This window comes from Jaculus jaculus, chromosome 5 (assembly GCF_020740685.1).
Source record: "Jaculus jaculus isolate mJacJac1 chromosome 5, mJacJac1.mat.Y.cur, whole genome shotgun sequence".
Classification (NCBI taxonomy): Eukaryota; Metazoa; Chordata; class Mammalia; order Rodentia; family Dipodidae; genus Jaculus; species Jaculus jaculus.
In genome coordinates this window covers 90768618-90788120 of record NC_059106.1, presented here as the reverse complement: position 1 = coordinate 90788120, position 19503 = coordinate 90768618, and the positions used below count along the sequence as shown (strand labels likewise).

Sequence of the window (19503 nt, the reverse complement as noted above, 5' to 3'; positions counted from 1 at the left end):
TGTTGGAGGTTCACATTGATATGACTGAGCCAGCAGCCTCCAGGTCCTTTATAAGATCTTTTGCTTCTTATTTACTTATTTATTTGAGAGAGGGAGAATAAATTGGTGAGTCAGGACCTCTGGCTGCTGCAAACGAACTCCAGACACATGTACTGCTTCGTGTGTTTGGCTTCAGCTGGTGAATTGAACTCCAGGCTGGCAGTTCTTGCAAGCAAACACCTATAACTGCTGAGCCATCTCCATATCCCTCTTTTTTTTTAAAGTATTTATTAGAGAAAATGAGCAATTGAGCAGCTTCTTGTCTTATGAATTTTGAAGAATGAAATCTACAGACCGTAGTGGGTGATGTTTGGAAATATTTTTTTTTATAGCGCTTAAGAGAAAGAAACCAGAGCTCCTGTAAAGCAGGAGAGTATCACCAGAATGAGGTGTGTGGGGGATCCCTAACATGTTTTTTTAAAAAAGATAAGCAGAGGGCTAGAGAGATGGCTTAGCGCTTAAGGTGTTTGTCTGCAAAGCCAAAGGACCCAGGTTCAATCCCCCAGGACCCATGTCAGCCAGATGTACAAGGGGGTGCATGTGTCTGGAGTTCCTTTACAGGAGCCCTGGTGCGCCCATTTTCTCAATCTCTTCCTCTGTCTGTCTGTCAAATAAATAAATAAAATATTTTAAAAATGAATAGAGCTGGGCATGGTGGCACACTCTAATCCCAGCACTCAGGAAGCAGAGATAGGAGGATTGCCAAGAGTTCAAAGCCACCCTGAGACTACATAGTGAATTCCAGGTCAGACTGAACTAGAATGAGACCCTACCTTGAAAAACCAAAAAAAAAAAAAAAAAAAGAAGAAGAAGGTAAATGCTCCTTGAGGTGGAGGGAGGGTGTTCTGGCAGGAATAAGAAATTAATAGATTAATAGCATAAAAATATTAAAAGGGCTGGGAGGATGGCTCAGCAGTTAAAGGCCCTTCCTTGTAAAGCCTATGGCCTGGGTTCAGTTCTCAAGCCACCTATGTTAGCTGCATGGAAAAAATGATACAATTATCTGTTCAAGTTTTACAAAGCAGCCAAATGTGGTGAGTTTGATGCCAACCTGGGGCTATGTAGTGAATTATAGGTCAGCCTGGGCAAGAGTGAGACCCTACCTGGAAGTAATAAAACAAAAATATTAAAGAGTAAAATCAATAAAAGACAGATTTAATCCATAAAAGCCAACAAATGGTCAATTGAAAAGTCTGGCCAGAAGATGATTAAAAAAAAAAAAAAAGAGCTGAGGAGATGGCTTAGCAGTTAAAGGCACTTGCTTGCAAAGTTTGCCAGTCCAGGTTCACTTTCCCAGTACCCATGTAAAGCCAGATGGACAAATTGGCACACGCATCTGGATTTTATATTCAGGGCAGGAGGTCCTGGTGTGTCCTTTCTCTCTTCTTCTCCTTTTCTTAAATACATAAAAATATTTTCTAAAAATATCAGGAGTAAGAAAAACTTAACAAATTCTTAGAATTTCTGCCTATCCATTTGAGTCCAAAAAGAATTAGATGATTTTTATGTGTATGTGTGAGTATATAGGCAAGTTTTTCGAAACTTGTAAAGAGAAGAAAACTTTCTCTTTAAATTATGTTGAGCACAGAAAGGAGATGACTGAAAACCCTTTACTTTGCTGAGTGGGAGGCAGTAAAACTAGATACCAAAATCCAGTGGTACCCAAGTCCGGTTTCACAGATGAGCCATATAGTCATGGGTCATATCTGCCCCTTCACATTCACTTGGCATGCCTGTTCACTGGGATTTTCTGCACAATGTAGACTTGCTTCTTTGTCCTCTGGATTCTGATTGGGTTTAGACATTGGAAGACCTAGGAGAGATTTGGAGGAAGGAAAAGGCAAAAATCTTAAAATTACTCTATTGTCTCATACTCCTGTAAATCGGGGCTTAGGCTTTCCATATTTCCCTTCTAAAAGTTGTGATTGTTCCTTTGGGTCTTCTCTTTTTTTTAGAAAAAACTTTCTTTGTTAATTTGCAGAGAGAGAGAAAGAATATGAATATGGGTGCACTAGGGCTTCTAGTCACTGCAAATGAACTCCAGATGTATGTGCCACTCTGTCCATCTGGCTTTACATGGGTTCTGGGGAATCAAACCTGAATTGTCAGGCTTTCCAGGCAAGCATCTTCACTGCTGAGCCATCTCTCCAGCCTCTTCTCTTTTTTTTTGTAGCTTGGCATACTGTAGTGTCCCTTATTCCCCTAAGTGTGAGCTACAAGTTTGTAAATAGTCCCTTTGTAAATAAAGTCTCCTTAAATTAACCAATTTGTATGGTCTATATTGATTTCTGTAAACACTTTCTGATTCAGCAGATAAAATTAGGATTTTTGCATTTGTAGAAAATGTCAAAGGAAGCTGGGCGTGGTGGTGCATGCCTTTAATCTCAGCACTTGGGAGGCCAAGGTAGGAGGATTGCCATGTATTTGAGGCCAGCCTGAGACTACATAGTGAATTCCAGGTCAACCCAAAGAAAATGCTCAAGGATGTACTCATTTTGACTAAGAAAAGTAGTACAGGGAAAAAAAAAAAAACACTATATAGAGAAACATAGTATATTACAAAGAAAAATGACAAATTTAGAATTTTTTTTTCATGCTGGCAAACCAGTGAGTTTATTTGGCTTCCTTACAGAGCATGGGTGAGGAGTTACTTATAGGATCATGGAGCTGCCTCCCCCCAATAACCATAGCATGGATGATGACCGATGGTTTGAGTCAGATATCCCCCATAAACTCATGTGTTTTGAATACCTGGTTCCCAGCTGATGGTAATTTGAGAGGTAGAGCCTTGCTTAAGGAAGTATGGTTGGGGACGGCTTAGGGGTTTATAGGCAACTCTTCCTTGCTAGAGATAGGCTCACTCTCCTGCTGCTGTTTCCTACCTGCTGTGGCAGAGGTGGTATCAGTGCTCTGCTCATGCCACCAACTGCTTTTGGTTAGGTGCTTTACCCTCGCAATGAGAATGTAATGAATGGCAACAGAAAATTGGTACCAGAAGTGGAATTGTTGGTGCTAGAAACCTGCCTGGCTTTTGGTCTTTTGGAACTGATTTGTGAGAGATAAGTCACCTTAGCTTAAGAGATGCTTTTCAGAGCTGTTAGCAGAGTTTGATGGACCATTCTGGTCAAACAGAGTTTGAGGCACCTAAATGCAGAAAGGTTTATGAATTGTGTACGGTTGGCTTATGAAGAGAAGAAGGAGCTTTGTCTGGGCTGGAGGCAGTTTGTGTGAGGCTAGCTATGCTCCTCCTGTGTCCTGAGAACTTGTGCGGGGTTGAGTTCAGGAGACTTGGACTGGTGTGGGTAGGTGGCCATGGCACAGAAAGAAATGAAAGTTCATGCTGAAGACTGCAGCTATTTCAACTGCTGCTGTTTGAGAAAGCACCACCACTGAGATTGGGCCGGCAGAAGGATTTAGGACTCCTTCAAAATGCTTGAATGCTGAAGGAGTGTCCTGCTCTTCGAAGTTGGCTTTGAAATTTGATAGCTCACCTGATACTATGGGAGCATGACAAATTCAGGAAAGAAAGGGTCATTCATGCATGTTCAATATAGTTTCTTGGAGATGGCCGCTAGGAGTACCTGCATGGAGGCCCAGTGGAGCCACAGGGATGGAACTGTGGCTTGCAGTAGAGACCCTAGGACTTTTTGAGATACCAAGACTGTAGTGCAGCTGCCAAGGAGAGCAGCTGGTTTGCGATGGATTGCTCACATGGGCTGTCAGCAGCCCAGCTGGAGCTGTGGAATTGGAAACCCACAGAATTTATTACTGGCTAGGGATGTTGAACTTGGAGCTATAGGATTTGATGTTTTCCTTTTTTGTTGTTGTTTTGGATCTTGCATTGGTTCAATCTTTTATTGTAATGCAGTTTTCTTTTCTTTTCTTTTTGCAGTGTGAATGTTTACCTTGTGCCATTTATGTGTTTTGGATTTTGTAGCTCATAGTTAAGAGACTTTGGACTATGGGGATGTTGGAACAGTGTTGGGACTAGTAAAAATTATGGGCACTTTTAAATTTGGACTAAATGCATTGCATTTTACATCATGGATGATTGTGAGTTTATGGGGTTCAGGGTTGGAACGTGGTGGTTTGAATTAGGTGTTTCCTATAAACTGATGTGTTTTGAATGCTTGATTCCCAGCTGATGGTAATTTCCTCTTGGTAGAGATTGGCTCAGTCTCCTGCTCTTGTTTTCTGCCTGCTGTGGCAGAGGTGATATCCAGTCTCTGCTCCTGCCATCCTTTCTCCTGCCATCATGGAGCTTCCCCTACAGACTATTAAAAAAAAAGTCTCCTCCCATCACCTGCTTTTAATCTGGTGTTTTATCCCAATAACAAGAAGGTAACCACAGCAGAGACCTTCCATGTCTGTATGGGAGAATGGATGAAGCTCCCCGTCCCTTGATCTTCCGTTCTGTCTCCCCCTAAGACTGAGGCTGTGTGCATAATTGTACAGCCGGTACATGTGAACTCTAGAAAGTTTTAATAAGATAGAGAGATTTAAGAATGCTATGAAAGCCGGGCGTGGTGGCACACACCTTTAATCCCAGCACTCGGGAGGCAGAGGTAGGAGGATCGCTGACAGTTAAAGGCCACCCTGAGACTACAGAGTGAATTCCAGGTTAGCCTGAACCAGAGTGAGACCCTACCTCGAAAAACTGAAAAACAAAACAGAATCCTTAAAAAAAAAAAAAAAAAAGAATGCTATGAGAACAATCTGATTTGATGAATGGCACCAAGAGAAAATGATTTGATAGAATGAAAGCTTTATTGGGAGTGTTATAACATCATCCCACAGGTAGCATGATGGAGTCTGAAGTCAGAGGCTATGGAAATCTGAAGAGTAAATTGAGGTGGTCTTTTTTTATGATTTTTGAGGGGAGGAGGTGTGTGGCTGGGCACAATCTTATGTGAGAGGTGTGAGAGAGAAGCCGCTGAAGCAGTGGAGGAGAAAGTGGGTGCCGAAGGTCTCTGGTCCTAACTTCTCTAAGTAGGAGGGACTGTTCAACCCCTGCTGGCTGCAGCTTTAGGAGTTGTGCGGAGGCAGGAAGGCAGGTAGATAAGAGAGTAAAGTCATAATTTGAGGTTGTCTCAGTTCTTGCAGCTGAGTCTCTTTTAAGAGTGGCCACATTAAAAAAGTGTAGTAATAAAGGCTTATGTTACTATTTGTTGTGAACTAACTGTTGCTGTTATATATGTCAGACTTCCTGAGTATGACCATTATATTGTGGCTATAGGAGATGCCCGTGTTAGACGAGTGTGGTTGTGTGCACCTGTGTGCCAGCATTTGGAAAGGTGGGGGCAAGAGGGTTAGAAGTTCAAAGCCACTTTAGCAGCCTAATGAGTTCAAGGTCACACTAGGCTACCTAAATGAGACCCTGCCTCAAAAAAACCAGAAGTGATTGCGGCACAGAAGAAATCAAAAATGAAAGACGAGTATAGATAAAATAGTTACAAATATAAACACTAGCATTTGAAAAAAATCAAAAGAACTACAGAAAGTCCTTAAACAAAAGGATACTTGACCTCCAATAATAAAGAATGTAGTTTTTTGTTTTGAAGCATGGTCTATTAGCCTCAAACTCATGGTGATAATGATCCTCCTACCTCAGCCTCCCAAGTGCTAGGACTAAAGGTATGTGCCATCATGTCTGGCCTTGTATTTTTTGAGTAGGCTTTGATTTTGAATTGTTTTAAAGAAATAGAGGTATAATAGAAAACATAACTGAATTTTAATTTTAAAGTCTACTAATGTTTTCTTTATCTTCTCTGTATGTTGCTTTGTAAATGCAATCTGTTAACAGAAAGAAAGATTCATTTTGTTTTTCTATATTCTGTTTTCAGAGCAGTGGAAAGAGCTCAGTTCTTGAAAGCCTAGTGGGCAGGGACCTGCTACCCAGAGGTACTGGTATTGTCACTCGGAGACCTCTTATTCTGCAGCTGGTCCACGTTTCACCTGAAGATAAACGAAAAACTACAGGAGAAGAAAATGGTAAATTTCAGAAACTAGAGATCAGACAGACTTAATGGTATTATTTATTTCTGCTGCATTCTAAGATATGGCTGATGAAAAATGAGAAATAAGGGGCTGTAGCAAAATCAGAAGTCCTGTGCAAAATAGGAAGCATTTTCCTTAATGTACAAAAGAGTATTTTTTTTTTAATTGTTTTGCAGGGCTATGAATAAAGTTGTTAGGAGGAGTCCCTTTTGAATAATTTAGTTTAGTGAATTTTTGTTAACGTCACTAGTAGTATTTAGTAGATGCTCCAATGAGACATTCATTAAATAGTAATTGGTTATTAAAGGAAAAAAGGTTGTTTAATCATTATTTATTTTGTGGTGCTGGCATGAAAGTTGTTCGCTTTGCTTTTTTGAAGCAAGGTCTTACTCTAGTTCAGGCTGACCTGGCACTCACTCTGTAGTCCAAGCAAGCCTCAAACTCACAGAGATCCTCCTGATCTCAGTCTCATCCTTAGTGCTGGCATTAAAGCTGTGGTCCACCATGCCTGGTTTAAGAAAGCATTTTAGTTATTTATTTTAATATTTTACTTTTTTTTTTTTTTTTTTGAGAGGGAGCACATGCATGCATGCCAGGGCTTCCATCTACAGTAAACTCCAGATACATGCACCACCCTGTGCATCTGGCCTACATGGGTCCTTTGGCTTTGCAGGCAAGTGCCTTAACCGCCAAGCCATCTCTCCAGCCCAAGGAAAAGTTTTTTAAAAATATTTTATTTATTTATTTATGTTTGTATTTATTTATGAGAGAGGGAGGTTGGGCATACCAGGGTCTCCAGGCACTACAGGGGAACTCTGGACTCATGCACCACCACGTGCATCTGGCCTACATGGGTTCTAGGGAATAGGCAAGTGCCTTAATCATGGTTAAGCCATCTCTCCAGCCCCCAAGCAAGTTTTAAAGTGTCTTTTGGTGTGCTTTAAGAATATTTATCATAGTTTTAATTTGTGTGTTTTTATTTCTATTTTTACTTTTTGGTTTTGACTGAAAATTTAAATCATTTAGATTCTAGCTGAAAGGTTTTATTTTAAATAAATTTAAAATGTCATTCTTAGCTTGATATTTCCCTTTCCTTTTTTCCTGGTTTCACTATGTGTTTGCTAATTTTAATTCTCTCTCCCTCACAGAGAAGTATAATTTATTTTTATTTTATTTTATTTTTTTGTTTTTGTTTTTGTTTTTTGAGGTAGGGTCTCACTCTAGCTCAGGCTGACTTGGAGTTTATTATGTAGTCTCGGAGTGGCCTCAAACTCACAGTGATCCTCCTACCTCTGCCTCCTGGGTGCTGGGATTAAATGTGGGCGCCATGTGCCTGGCTAGGAGTATGATTTATATAAAGACTTCTTGGTTTTTTTGAGATAGTGCTTCATGTAGCTAAGGATGACCTTGAGCTACTAATTCTCTTTACCTCCTAAGGGCTGAGGTTTCAGGTGTGCACCACCATGCCTAGCTATAGAATTGTAATTCAAAAAATAAATATATTATTAATTTATTTGAGAGAATGGGTGTGCCAGGGCCTCCAGCCACTGCAAATGAACTCCAGACACATGTGCTGCCTTGTGTACCTGGCTTACATGGGTCCTGGAGAGTCGAACCTGGGATTTTTGGCTTTACAGGCCTTAACCACTAAGCCATCTCTCCAACCCAGAATTGTAATTTTTAAAATTATTACTAATTTTTTCCTCATACTAAGGTTTACTTTTATAACATATATAATTTTAGTGTTTTTATTTATTTTTGTTTGTTGTTGTTGTTTTTGCTTTTGGTTTTCAAGGTAAGGTCTCAAGTTGACCTGGAACTCACTCTGTATACAGCCCTGGGCTAGTCTTGAACTCACTGTGATCCTCTTGCATCCCAGAAGTAAAGGTGTGTACTAACACACCTCATATTATTTTGCTAGGCTTAGACTCCAGCTAAACTAGTTAGGTTATATTTTAATGGATTATATAAATATTAAGCCCAGAATATGAAAATTACAGTGTTGTATATAGCAGGGTTTTGTGTGTGTGTGTGTGCGTGTGTGTGTGTGTGTTTCGAGGTAGAGTCTCACTGTAGCTCAGGCTGACTTGAGCTCTGTAGTCTCAGGATGACCTTGAACTCAAGATGATCCCCCTACCTCTGTCTCCTGAGTGCTGGGATTAAAAGCGTGTGCCACCACGCTTAACCTTATTATCAGATTTTAAGTTGCTTGTTTTATGTATATACAATATTTATCATGTTAGTGAGATTTGAAATGTTTGGTGAGAATCATATATTCAGTATTCTTACTTAGCTCAGTCTTTTATTCAGACTTTGTCCTGTAAAAAGCCTGTAAAATTGTACAGTTGCTGGGCATGGTGGCGCACCTTTAATTCCAGCACTCTGGAGACAGAAGTAGGAGGATTCCTGTGAGTTCAAGGTCAGTCTGGGCTAGAGCAAGCCCGTACCTTGAAAAAAAAAATTGCTCCAATTCTTAAACAGCTTTTAAAGCTTAATACCACCATGTCTATTTCTTACCTTCAAAGATCTGTTTTCAATGTGGTTAATCCTGGATCTGATATTTTTCCTTCACTTATTATAGGAGCTTTGGTGGTGATCACTTTATTTTTATCATAAAGTATGTGTGTGTGAGAGGAGTGGGGTCCTGTCACATGCATCTACTATGACTCTGCAGCAGTAACTGCTGAAGCACATTAGTGAAGTCGTGGTTACTAACATGTAGTATTTTAGCATAGACTACAGGAGCTATATAGGGACCTTTCAGTCATATTAGGTATCTTTAATATATTAATAATCAGTTTGTATTTTCATGATTTTTTTCTTTCTTTTCTTTTCTTTTTTTTTCCTCCTCTTTTTGAGGTAGTGTCTCACTCTAGCCCAGGCTGACCTGGGTTTCACTGTGTAGTCTGAGGTTGAGTTTGTTTTTCTTTTGAGACAGTCTTTCTAAATAAATGGCCCTGGTTGGCTTGAAGCTTTCTGTGTAGACAAGGCTGACCTCCAACATGGGGTGATCTTCCTCCTCTGTCTCCTCAGTTATGGGGTTACAGGTGTGCACCACCATGCCTGTCTTATTACTGGAAATTTGAACCTTGAATGTAGTCATTGTGGCCTAACTCTATGGCTCAGCCTCTAACATTTTAAGAGTTTCATCCCCACTGATTCTGTCAAACTGTTTATACCAAGACTTTCAGAGAACTGTGTGGCATTCCGTCTCTTTAACTTGTTTGTTTTCTTCAGCCATCTTGAAAGGGTAGATCCCTTTCAGACACTGTGGTAGACTTGGGCAGTGTTTCCTCGGATAAAATTTTTCTTGTTAAGAAAGGGTATACATTTCAATTACAGCATGTCAGCTTCTTGGCATACACGTGTATATTGTTGATGTCTCTTCCTGGTGGTGGGTTAATAAAACTGCCTATCTTACCTGGACCTATTTTTTCCCAGCTTAGTGCTTATTTTAAAAATGTGTGCAAATATATGTAAACAACATATCTCCTCATACTTCAAATGACAAGTCAACTGATTTAGGAAATATATTTAATAAATTTGAGTACTGAATTTTATGTTTACTCATGCATGATTCTTTAACATCTTTAAAATAACTTTTACTTTTTTATGTGGGTGCGTCCATAAGCATGTGTATATGCGTGCACCAGGGTCTCTTGCTGTTACAAAGGAATGCCAGACCCATGCATCACTTTGTGTCTAGCTTTATGTGCATGTGGGGAGTTGAACCCAGGAAGGCAGGCTTTGCAAGCAAGTACCTTTAAACACTGAGCTGTCTTCCCAGTCCCTCTTTACCTTGTTGTTAGAGGTGTTTTCTCCTTGGGATAAGCAGTTCTTGTTCGTCACAAATCATTCTTACCCAGAGGAAATTAGAAACTCTGAAGCAGATTGACATAGGTTAGTTTAAAAAGTATAAACATAGTTTAGTTTAAAAAGTATAAGCAGCCTGACAGCTTGACAATGAGGGGAGAATGCAAAGGAAATGTAATTAAAGGCCATCAAAAAATTTTTTTAAATCTCTTTGTATAAGGATTTATAAATAAATCTTATAAGGGTTTTATTATAACAGAGTCCCAAGTTACCAATAATGTGAGTAGTGGCTTCCAAGATGACATGGAGAAGTGTAATTTTATTTTATTTATTTATTCATTTATTTTTTAAACTTAACAAGTTTTGTAACTTCATTTTTTAAAGCATTTAAAAATTTTTATTTTTATTTATTTGAGAGAGGGAAAGAGGCAGAGAGAGAGAATGGGAGCGCCAGGGCTTCCAGCCACTGCAAACAAACTCCAGATGCATGTGCCACCTTGTGCATCTGGCTTACATGGGTCCTGAGGAATTGAACCAAGGTCCTTTGGTTTTGCAGGTAAGTGCCTTAACTGCTAAGCCATCTCTCCAGCCCCTTTTTTAAAAATTGTATTTTATTTTTATTTTTTTGGTTTTTTGAGGTAGGGTCTCACTCTGGCTCAGGCTGACCTGGAATTCACTATGTAGTCTCAGGGTGGCCTCGAACTCTCGGAGATCCTCCTACCTCTGCCTCCCGAGTGCTGGGATTAAAGGCGTGCGCCACCACGCCCGGCCAGCCCCTTTATTTTTATTTGTTTATTTGAGAGAGAGAGAAAGGCAGAGAGAGGGAGAGAGAGAATGGATGCACCAGGGCCTCCAGCCACTGCAAACAAACTCCAGACGCATGCACCCCCTTGTGCATCTGGTTTATGTGGCTGTGTGTCCTGGGGAATCAAACTGAGGTCCTTTGGCTTTGCAGGCAAATGCCTTAACCGCTAAGCCATCTCTCCAGCATGTAATTTTATTTTTTATTTTTAAAATTTTTATTAGAGAGGAGAGAGAAAGAGGCATATAGAAGGGGGGAAGGACAAAGAGAATGGGCATGCCAGGGCCTTCAGCCAATGCAAATGAACTCCAGACACATGTGCCACTTGGTGCATCTGGCTTACGTGGGTTCTGGAGAAATGAGCTTGGGTCCTTTGGCTTTGCAGGCCAACACCTTAACTGCTAAGCCATCTCTCCAGCCTGAGAAGTGTAATTTTAAATGTAGGTCTACCAAAACTGGTACAGTGTAGTGTACTATGCAATTTAATAGTTAGGAGATTTTATTTTGCATCATAATAGTCTCCACTTTGCTATATGAGGTAACAGATAACATGTCAATTTAAAGAGTTCTCAGATTTCTCTCTTCCTCTAACTTATGCCTAAGAAAGGACTTTCTGTTCAATTTTTTTTTCCTATGGGTTCCAAAGTAGGGTCTCACTTTGGCTCAGGCTGACCTGGAATTCACTATGTCGTCTCAGGGTGGCCTTGAACTCATGGTGGTCCTCCTACCTCTGCCTCCCCACTGCTGGGATTAAAGGCGTGCACCACCATGCCCAGCTGTTCAATTATTTTTTAAAAGTAATATATTTATTTGTGTATGTAAAGGTGCACATGCCATGATGCACATGTGGAGGTCAGAAGATAACTTTAAGGTTATTTGTGTTCCATCTTCTAGCTGCCTGTGAGCTATGGGTTCTCTTGGCTCTGCCTCCCATTGTTGTAGGTGTGTGGGATCACAGATGCATGTGTGACTTTGCATCCAGTTTTATGTGGGTGCTGGGGAGTTGAATCTAGGCAGGCAGGCTTTGTAAGTGAGCACCTTTAACCTCTGAGCAATCTTCTCAGCCCTTCTGCTAAATTCTTACTAAGAATAAAATTAAGGATTGGGGAGATGACTATTCAGTGGGTAAAGTGTGGCTGCACAAGTGTGAAAACCGGTGTTGGGCTCTCAAGCACTCGCCGAAATGCCTGATGGATGTCCTTGCCCAACTCTGATCCCTGTGTTATAGAGATAGCTGGCTATGGCTAGCTAGATTAACCAAATTGGCAAACTGTGGATTCAAGTGAGAGACTCAGTAAATAAAATGGAGAGTGATCGAGGAAGACACCTGATGTCAGATCTTGCCTCCACACACATGCACATGCATACTTGCACCCGCAAAAACAAATGCACATACATACACACATGTGAAAAAATTAAATAAATGAACAAAATTAAATTGTTAGAGTGTAATGGTGTAGTTTGAACTTTCAACTCAACAATTATCTTTCTTTTTTTAAAAATTTATTTATTTATTTGAGAGCGACAGACACAGAGAGAAAGACAGATAGAGGGAGAGAAAGAGAATGGGCGCGCCAGGGCTTCCACCCTCTGCAAACGAACTCCAGATGCGTGCGCCCCCTTGTGCATCTGGCTAACGTGGGACCTGGGGAACCGAGCCTCGAACCGGGGTTCTTGGGCATCACAGGCAAGCGCTTAACCACTAAGCCATCTCTACAGCCCATCAACAATTGTCTTTCAAACAAATGCTTTTATCTGCTAAGATATCTTCCTAGCTTGTTATTCTTTTATAAGAAGTAAGTCAAACTTTTATTCCCTTTTCATTTAGACAAAATCCCAAAGTAGAATGTTCCAATATAATATATATAAGCTTTTATAGCATATATTTTATATAATTATATATGAAACTTACAGTAAAATTTAATAACACCAAAATTGTGCATGTATTATACTGCACAATGTCAGTGGAAAAATGATGATGTTATTAATACAAACACATATGTTTTGTAAAATGCCTAAAAATATGGGTATGATTTGAACTTTAAAAATTTTACTTATTTATTTATTAGAGGGAGAATGGGCATGACAGGGCCTCCAGCCACTGCAAACGAATTCCAGATGCATGTCCCCTCTTGTGCATCTGGCTTATGTGGGTCCTAGAAAATTGAACCAGGATCCTTTGGCTTTTCAGGCAAATGCCTTAACTGCTAAGCCATCTCTCCAGCCCCATAATTTGATTTTTTTTTTTTTTTTTTTTTCCTGAGGTAGGGACTCATTCTAGTTCAGGCTTACCTGGAATTCACTATGTAGTCTCTGAGTGGCCTTGAACTCATGGCAGTCCTCCTACCTCTGCCTCCCAAGTGCTGGGATTAAAGGTGTGTATCCCCCCATCCAGCTTTATAATTTGAATTTTAACCCCTTAGCTACCTGTTTATGAAAGCAATTAGTTTCCCCAAAGCAGTACAAAATGAAAGATAAAAATTAGGCCAATTGCCCTGCATTAGAGACTGTGGTATAAGTAGAAGACTCATTTTGTGTAGGGCTCATGAAAGTAAAGAGTTAATATATTTTGGTATTCTCCCAAATGCAATATATATTTCATTATAGTCAGTCTTCACTAGTAGGGTAAACAGTTACATATACTTATTAATTCTTAAGGTTTTAAAATGTGTGTGTATTATATTTTGTAGGTTCTTTTTTAAACAATATTTTTATTTGTTATTTGAGAGAGGGGGCAGATAGAGAAAGTCAGAGAAAGAATGGGCTCACCAGGGCCTCCAGACACAGGAAACAATCTCCAGACAGTGTGCTACCCCATGCATCTGGCTTACGTGGGTCCTGGGGAATTGGATCTGGTTTCTTTGACTTTGCAGGCAAGCCCCTTAACCACTAAGGTATCTCCTTTTTTAAAAAGAATTTTAATCAGACAGTTTAATCTTTCCCCATAGTAGGTTGTCAAGTATCTCAGGCAAATTTTCTATTAGTGGACTCATTTTAATACACTTAGAATTAGAAACAGAAATGACATAATTGTAATGGGAAATTCATTTTCTAAAAATGATAAAGCATGGCACACAATATGCTTTTGCTTATATAACTTAAAATATATATATATATATATCCCTGTAATTCTAGTTGTATATTTTGAATAATTAAATGCTATGTGCATTTGAAATGTGATCATGTTACTATAAGTTTGTTTTTTTAATAAAAGGTTTAAAGTTTTAGGGATAGGCACTAAACTTACTTTGTGCTGTTTCTCTTTAACTACAGACCCTGCTACATGGAAAAACTCAAGACACCTTTCCAAAGGTTTCCTTTATCCATTTGTTTTTAGCCCTTTTTTTTCCTATTATGCCTGCATGTGTACTTATATACAGGCTATACGCCTCTTTTTTTCTCCTATTTTTATTTGCCTGTCTCTGTTGATTGCAGGTTTTAGTGGTACTTGTCATCTTTTGGGCATTGCATCAGAATGCAGGTGCTTTAGATGGTGGATGTATTTCATTTTTATTTTAGAACTGTGCTTGTGTAGGTAGGCCCCCTTGGTGTGTGGCACTGCCGTGGTGAGTTGTGTTCCCCTAGATCATTGCAGCCCCTCCAAGAAGACTTCTAGGAAGAAGGTACTAAGCTTCAAGCAGATGAGCATTTACTTGCAGAGAGGGCCCCATTTGACTTACCTTTATTCCCCCAAAGAAACCATCTACCTTTCCTCTGTAAATATATGAATATCTTAAAGTCATTCATATTTGATTTCAGGTGACTAATATGCATTAAGTACTTTAATCATTAAGATATTTTAAATATCTCTGAATTTGGCAAAAGAAACAACTGTGCTTGAGGTGCCAGGCTAATGGAAAATGTCAAGTCATCCAATATATACTTTTTCTGTTTGTTTTTCTTCACTTGTTTCCTACAAGTCCAAAGGAAAGTATAGACTTGACCTTGGAGACATCACCTTTCTAGTGTATTAGAAAACAGCTAGCATCTTATTACTGAAAGGGCTCTTTAAAAGAGGATTAAATTGTGACTTTATAAGTGGCCAACAGGAGATCAAATAAAAAATAGAAAAATTAGCTGTTTCATTAATATATTGTAAATTTCTAACTTGATTGATGTACAAATTTGTTACATTTGCTTATCACATTACTCAGTGGGATTCTTAACTTTTCTTCTTAGCCACTACCTTAAGTATTTTCATTGTTTAAAGTGCTTTGATGTATAAGATGCTTAAACATTTACCTTTCACTATAATATAATTATAAATAAAATAGGAAGTGAACAATTGTATCTGTAAAATTTTAGATTTCAGTGGTAGGAAGACTTGTGAACAATTCTACTTCAAGTTAATCATGCTTCTGAAATAAAATGTGAAATATAAATATGGCATGTCTTAAACACTTGTTAACTTACAGTTAGTGCAAAACTGTGTTGTGTGTCTTTTAAAATCTCTGACTGTAAAAAGTAATTTTCAGCTTTGAAGAAATGATTTTCTCTTTTTTCTAGGAGTAGAAGCAGAAGAGTGGGGTAAATTTCTTCACACCAAAAATAAGGTAATCACTCAAGAAGGTAATGAAGAAACAACATTTAGAAAATAGCATTTTGTAAAAGCAGACACTGGAGTTTCTTTCTTTCTTTTTTTTTTTAAAAAAAGATTTTACTTTTATTTATTGGGGGGTGGGGAGGAGAATGGGCACATTCTTCTAGCCACTGCAAACGAACTCCAGATGCATGTGCCACTATGTGCATCTGGCTTATGTGTGACCTGGAGAATTGAACCTGGGTCCTTAGGCTTCACAGGCATGTGCCTTAACTGCTAAGCCAACTCTCCAGCCCTGGAGTTTCTTTTGACAATGTGTTAGGTTGTTTTGAAGTACTGGTTTCTTTAAAGTAAACCTTGTTTCAGTGATGATTCTAAGCATGAGAGTCTACATGGAGCCTGATTCTAATTTGGAAATTCTTAAGCATTGCAATATCAGGCAACTTTAAAACAAGTCTGTCTCTCTCTCCCCAACTTGGAATCTGTATACTAATTTTCTCTATCCATAGGTGTTCTTGAAATGTAACATTCAACCCCTCATTTAAGAAATTTTGATGTGTTTTTTTTTTTAATATGGTGTTTTTTGTTTCAATGTCTTTTAGCTTTATACAGATTTTGATGAAATTCGACAAGAAATTGAAAATGAAACAGAAAGAATTTCAGGAAGCAACAAGGTAGACATCTTTTTCAACATCAGTAGATGTACCAGTGAGGTTTCTCTGTTTATAAAATACTAGAGAGTATTGTAAATTCATGATGTCTGTGGTTCTGGGGATGGAATATAGGGCCTTTTGCTACTAGAAGTGCTCTGCTGCTGAGTTTATCCTGAGCCTTTTGTCTTTTTTGCTTGTTTGTTTAATTTTAAGACAGATTCTCACTAAATTGTTTGTGTTGGCCATGAACTTGAGAGTCTCCTGCCTGTTTCCCAAGCAGTTAGGATTACAGGCCTATGACACTAAACCGTGCTTATAAATTTCTAATCCTGATTTTTGAAACAAATGGAGAATTTTCACAATAATTTTTTTTTTTGCAATTAGTATAAAAACACCATGATGAAACCTATTTTTTTTTTTTTTTATGAAACCTAATTTTTTGTGAGCTAATGAATTGTTTTTTCTTTTTTCTGAGGGAGGGTCTCACTCTATCCTAGGCTGGCCTGGAATTCCCTCTGTAGTCTCAGGGTGGCCTTGAACTCTTGGCATCCTCCTACCTCTGCCTCCTGAGTGCTGGGATTATAGGCATGTGCCACCATGCCAGACTTTAATAAAAAAAAAAAAATTTTTATTCAGGGCTAGAGAGATGGCTCAGCTGTTAAAGTGCTTTCTTGCAAAGGTTCTGGATTATGTGGGTCCTGGGGAATTGAACCTTGGTCCTTTGGCTTTGCAGGCAAGGGCCTTAACTGCAAAGCCACCTCTCCAGCCCTGATTGTTGAAAATTTTTAGGAATCATAGTTCAATTCATTTTTAGAAGTATCTAAAGTTTACATACTGAAAATTAAGTTTACTTTAGCGTTCTGTATTTTTTGAAATTTTATTGTGATTTTAATGTATTTTAAAACTTATTTTTAGGGAGTAAGCCCTGAACCAATTCATCTGAAGATTTTTTCACCCAATGTTGTCAATCTGACACTTGTGGACTTACCAGGAATGACCAAGGTGAGGAGCAGTTCTTAATTCAGTGTTATATTTTCATTTGTAAAATCTGTATTTTCCCCTTAACTCCTTGTGGGAATAATCTGCTGTCCTTGGCAATTACATTTGAGGTACTACAGCTTGTTTTCTCTAGTTGAGCCCTCCTTTCTTTTGAAATGTGGTCTTTACCATGTCCCAAGGGACCATCTTGCAGTTCTATTGCTGAGTCCACAGAGCACTGCTGTGTGGTGATTTTGCTACTTTCCTCTCACCACACCAAGGTCTAAGCAGTTAAATTCCTTTGGCTCAGTTTTGGATCTTTTATCTGTTTTGGGAACACTTTAATCCCTTGTTAGTTCATCAAGTTGTATAGCTTCAATTATATGAGCTTTAATATGTTGATGACATTCAGATCATCTTGACACTTGTACATCTAACTACTTGATGTATACACTGAAGTGTCTAATGAGCATTTCAAATTTGATGTGTTGAGTACCAAATTTATTACCTAGCCTTCAGGTAAATCTGATCTCTGTGATCTTCCTCATCTCAATAAATGGCAACCTCATTCTACCAATTGCTTACCCCAAAACTTTACAGCGTTCTTGACATTTCTTTACCTTTCGTCTTACTTCCTTTTAGAAATCTTCCCTGGCTGTGTTGTGTTGGCTGAGCTGAGCTGCCATATCACATAGATCAGTGCAGTGATAGTGGCAGGATAAGTAACAGTCACCACAGTGGCTCTGTTGAAGTGAAAATTATGTTGTGTAATTTCTTGGCTTAAAGTTTCTTCAGTGACTTCCCACTTCACTGAAACTACAAGCCTCAGTTCTTACATATACTTTTTTTTTTTTTTTTTTTTTCAAGCAATCATTCTGTAGTCCCAGGCTGGTCTGGAACTCACAGTGATCCTCCTACCTCTGACTCCTGATTGCTGCGATTAGAGGTGTGCACCATCATGCCCGGCCACATACACCTATTTGATATGTCCATATTCTCCTTTCCGTCACTCCCCCTCCTTCTCCCTCTACCTCTACCTTTGCCTGCCTCCCTCCTGCAGGCCTCAAACTTCCTATGTAGTCAAAGATGACCTGAATTCCTGATGGTCCTGCCTCTACCTCCTGAGTGCTAGGATTACAGGTGTGCCCAGTTTATTTTATTGTTGTCTAACTTCTGCTCAAGGTTGCTTCCTGTAATGCCCTTCTTCCAGATATCTTATGTACCCCTTTATATGTGCCTTTAGGTTTACTTAATTTCTCAATTCCATTGTCTCTGTGAGGTCTTCCCTAATGTTGCTTTTTATAATATAATTAATATAATATAATTTAGCCAGGCGTGGTGGAGCAGGTATTTAATCCCAGCACTTGGGAAGTAGAGGTAGGAGGATCCCTGTGAGTTTGAGGTCATTCTGAGACTACATAGTAAATTTCAGGTCAGCCTGGGCTAGAGTGAGACCCTCAGAAAACCAAAACCAAAACAAAACAAAAAACTATAAAGCAATAATTTAGCTCTCCATGGTGGCACACGCCTTTAATCCCAGTACTTGGGAGGCAGAGGTAGGATGATTGTCCTGAGTTTGAGGTAAGCCCGGAACTACAGTGTGAGCTCCAGGTCATCCCAGGCTAGAGTGAGATCCTACCTTGAAAATAAATAAACAAAAAATAAAACAGTACTTTAAAAACATAGTCCTTTCCCATCATTCCTTGGTTTATTTTATTTTCTTGATAGCCCTTGCTCCCACTTGCATAACACAAATGTGTTTATTTTCTGTTATTATCACTGAAACATAAAGTCTAGGAAGACAGCAACTTTGTCCTTTAATTTCACTACCATGACATAATCTGACTTATCGAAGAGTGCCACATGCTATTACAGATGCTTAATAAATGAAGAAATTTGTGTGTATGAAGTTAGTACCAATCCTTACCATAGGGTTGTTCAGTAGTAACTATTTATGCAAAAGTTAATTTTTCATGTTTGAAAGAGTTATATTTTGAGACTTTCTACATTATCAAATTCATAAATATCATTGCAATACATTATTAATTTTATTTATTCTACTTATGTTCTGTGGATTAAATGGAGGGGGATGAATTGTTTTGATTATCAGTTCCTGGCTCATCTCTGTTTGGTTTAGGTGCCTGTAGGTGATCAACCTAAGGACATTGAGCTTCAGATCAGAGAGCTCATCCTTCGGTTCATCAGCAATCCCAATTCCATTATCCTTGCTGTCACTGCTGCTAATACAGATATGGCAACATCAGAGGCACTTAAAATTTCAAGAGAGGTGGATCCAGATGGTAAGGATAGATGTTAATATTTAAAATTTTTTGTTTTCATTTTGTTAATTTATTTATGTGAGTGAGACAGAGAGAAAAAAGAGGCAGAGAGACATAGAGAGAATTGGGTGCACCAGGGCTTTCAGCTACTGCAAATGAACTCCAGACATGTGCGCCCCCTTGTGCATTTGGCCAACATGGGTCCTGGGGGATCGAGCCTCGAACCGGGGTCCTTTGGCTTCATATGCAAGCGCTTAACCACTAAGACATCTCTCCAGCCCAGATGTTAATATTTAATGAGATGCTTGACTTAGAATGGTAAATCTTACCTCAACAAAGGAATTTAATTTTTAGAAAGAGTATCTCAAAAAAAATCTCCAGTTATCTATTTAAAAAAATGCT

At 38.9% G+C, this 19503-nt stretch overlaps 1 protein-coding gene across 8 annotated transcripts in view; it reads left to right on the top strand.

The window, feature by feature from the left end:
• Dnm1l (dynamin 1 like) overlaps positions 1-19503 on the top strand; it is a 65338-nt gene that overhangs the window by 15313 nt on the left and 30522 nt on the right. For 4 of the 8 annotated variants that reach the window (XM_004663226.2, XM_045149395.1, XM_004663229.3 and 1 more), the window contains exons 2-7: positions 5883-6030; positions 13925-13963; positions 15158-15204; positions 15794-15865; positions 16760-16846; positions 18960-19122. In XM_004663226.2, coding sequence (XP_004663283.1) covers positions 5883-6030; positions 13925-13963; positions 15158-15204; positions 15794-15865; positions 16760-16846; positions 18960-19122 — 556 coding nt within the window. The remainder of the gene's footprint in view (positions 1-5882; positions 6031-13924; positions 13964-15157; positions 15205-15793; positions 15866-16759; positions 16847-18959; positions 19123-19503) is intronic. The other 4 variants (XM_004663228.3, XM_004663227.3, XM_004663225.3 and 1 more) reach the window with 1 other exon arrangement.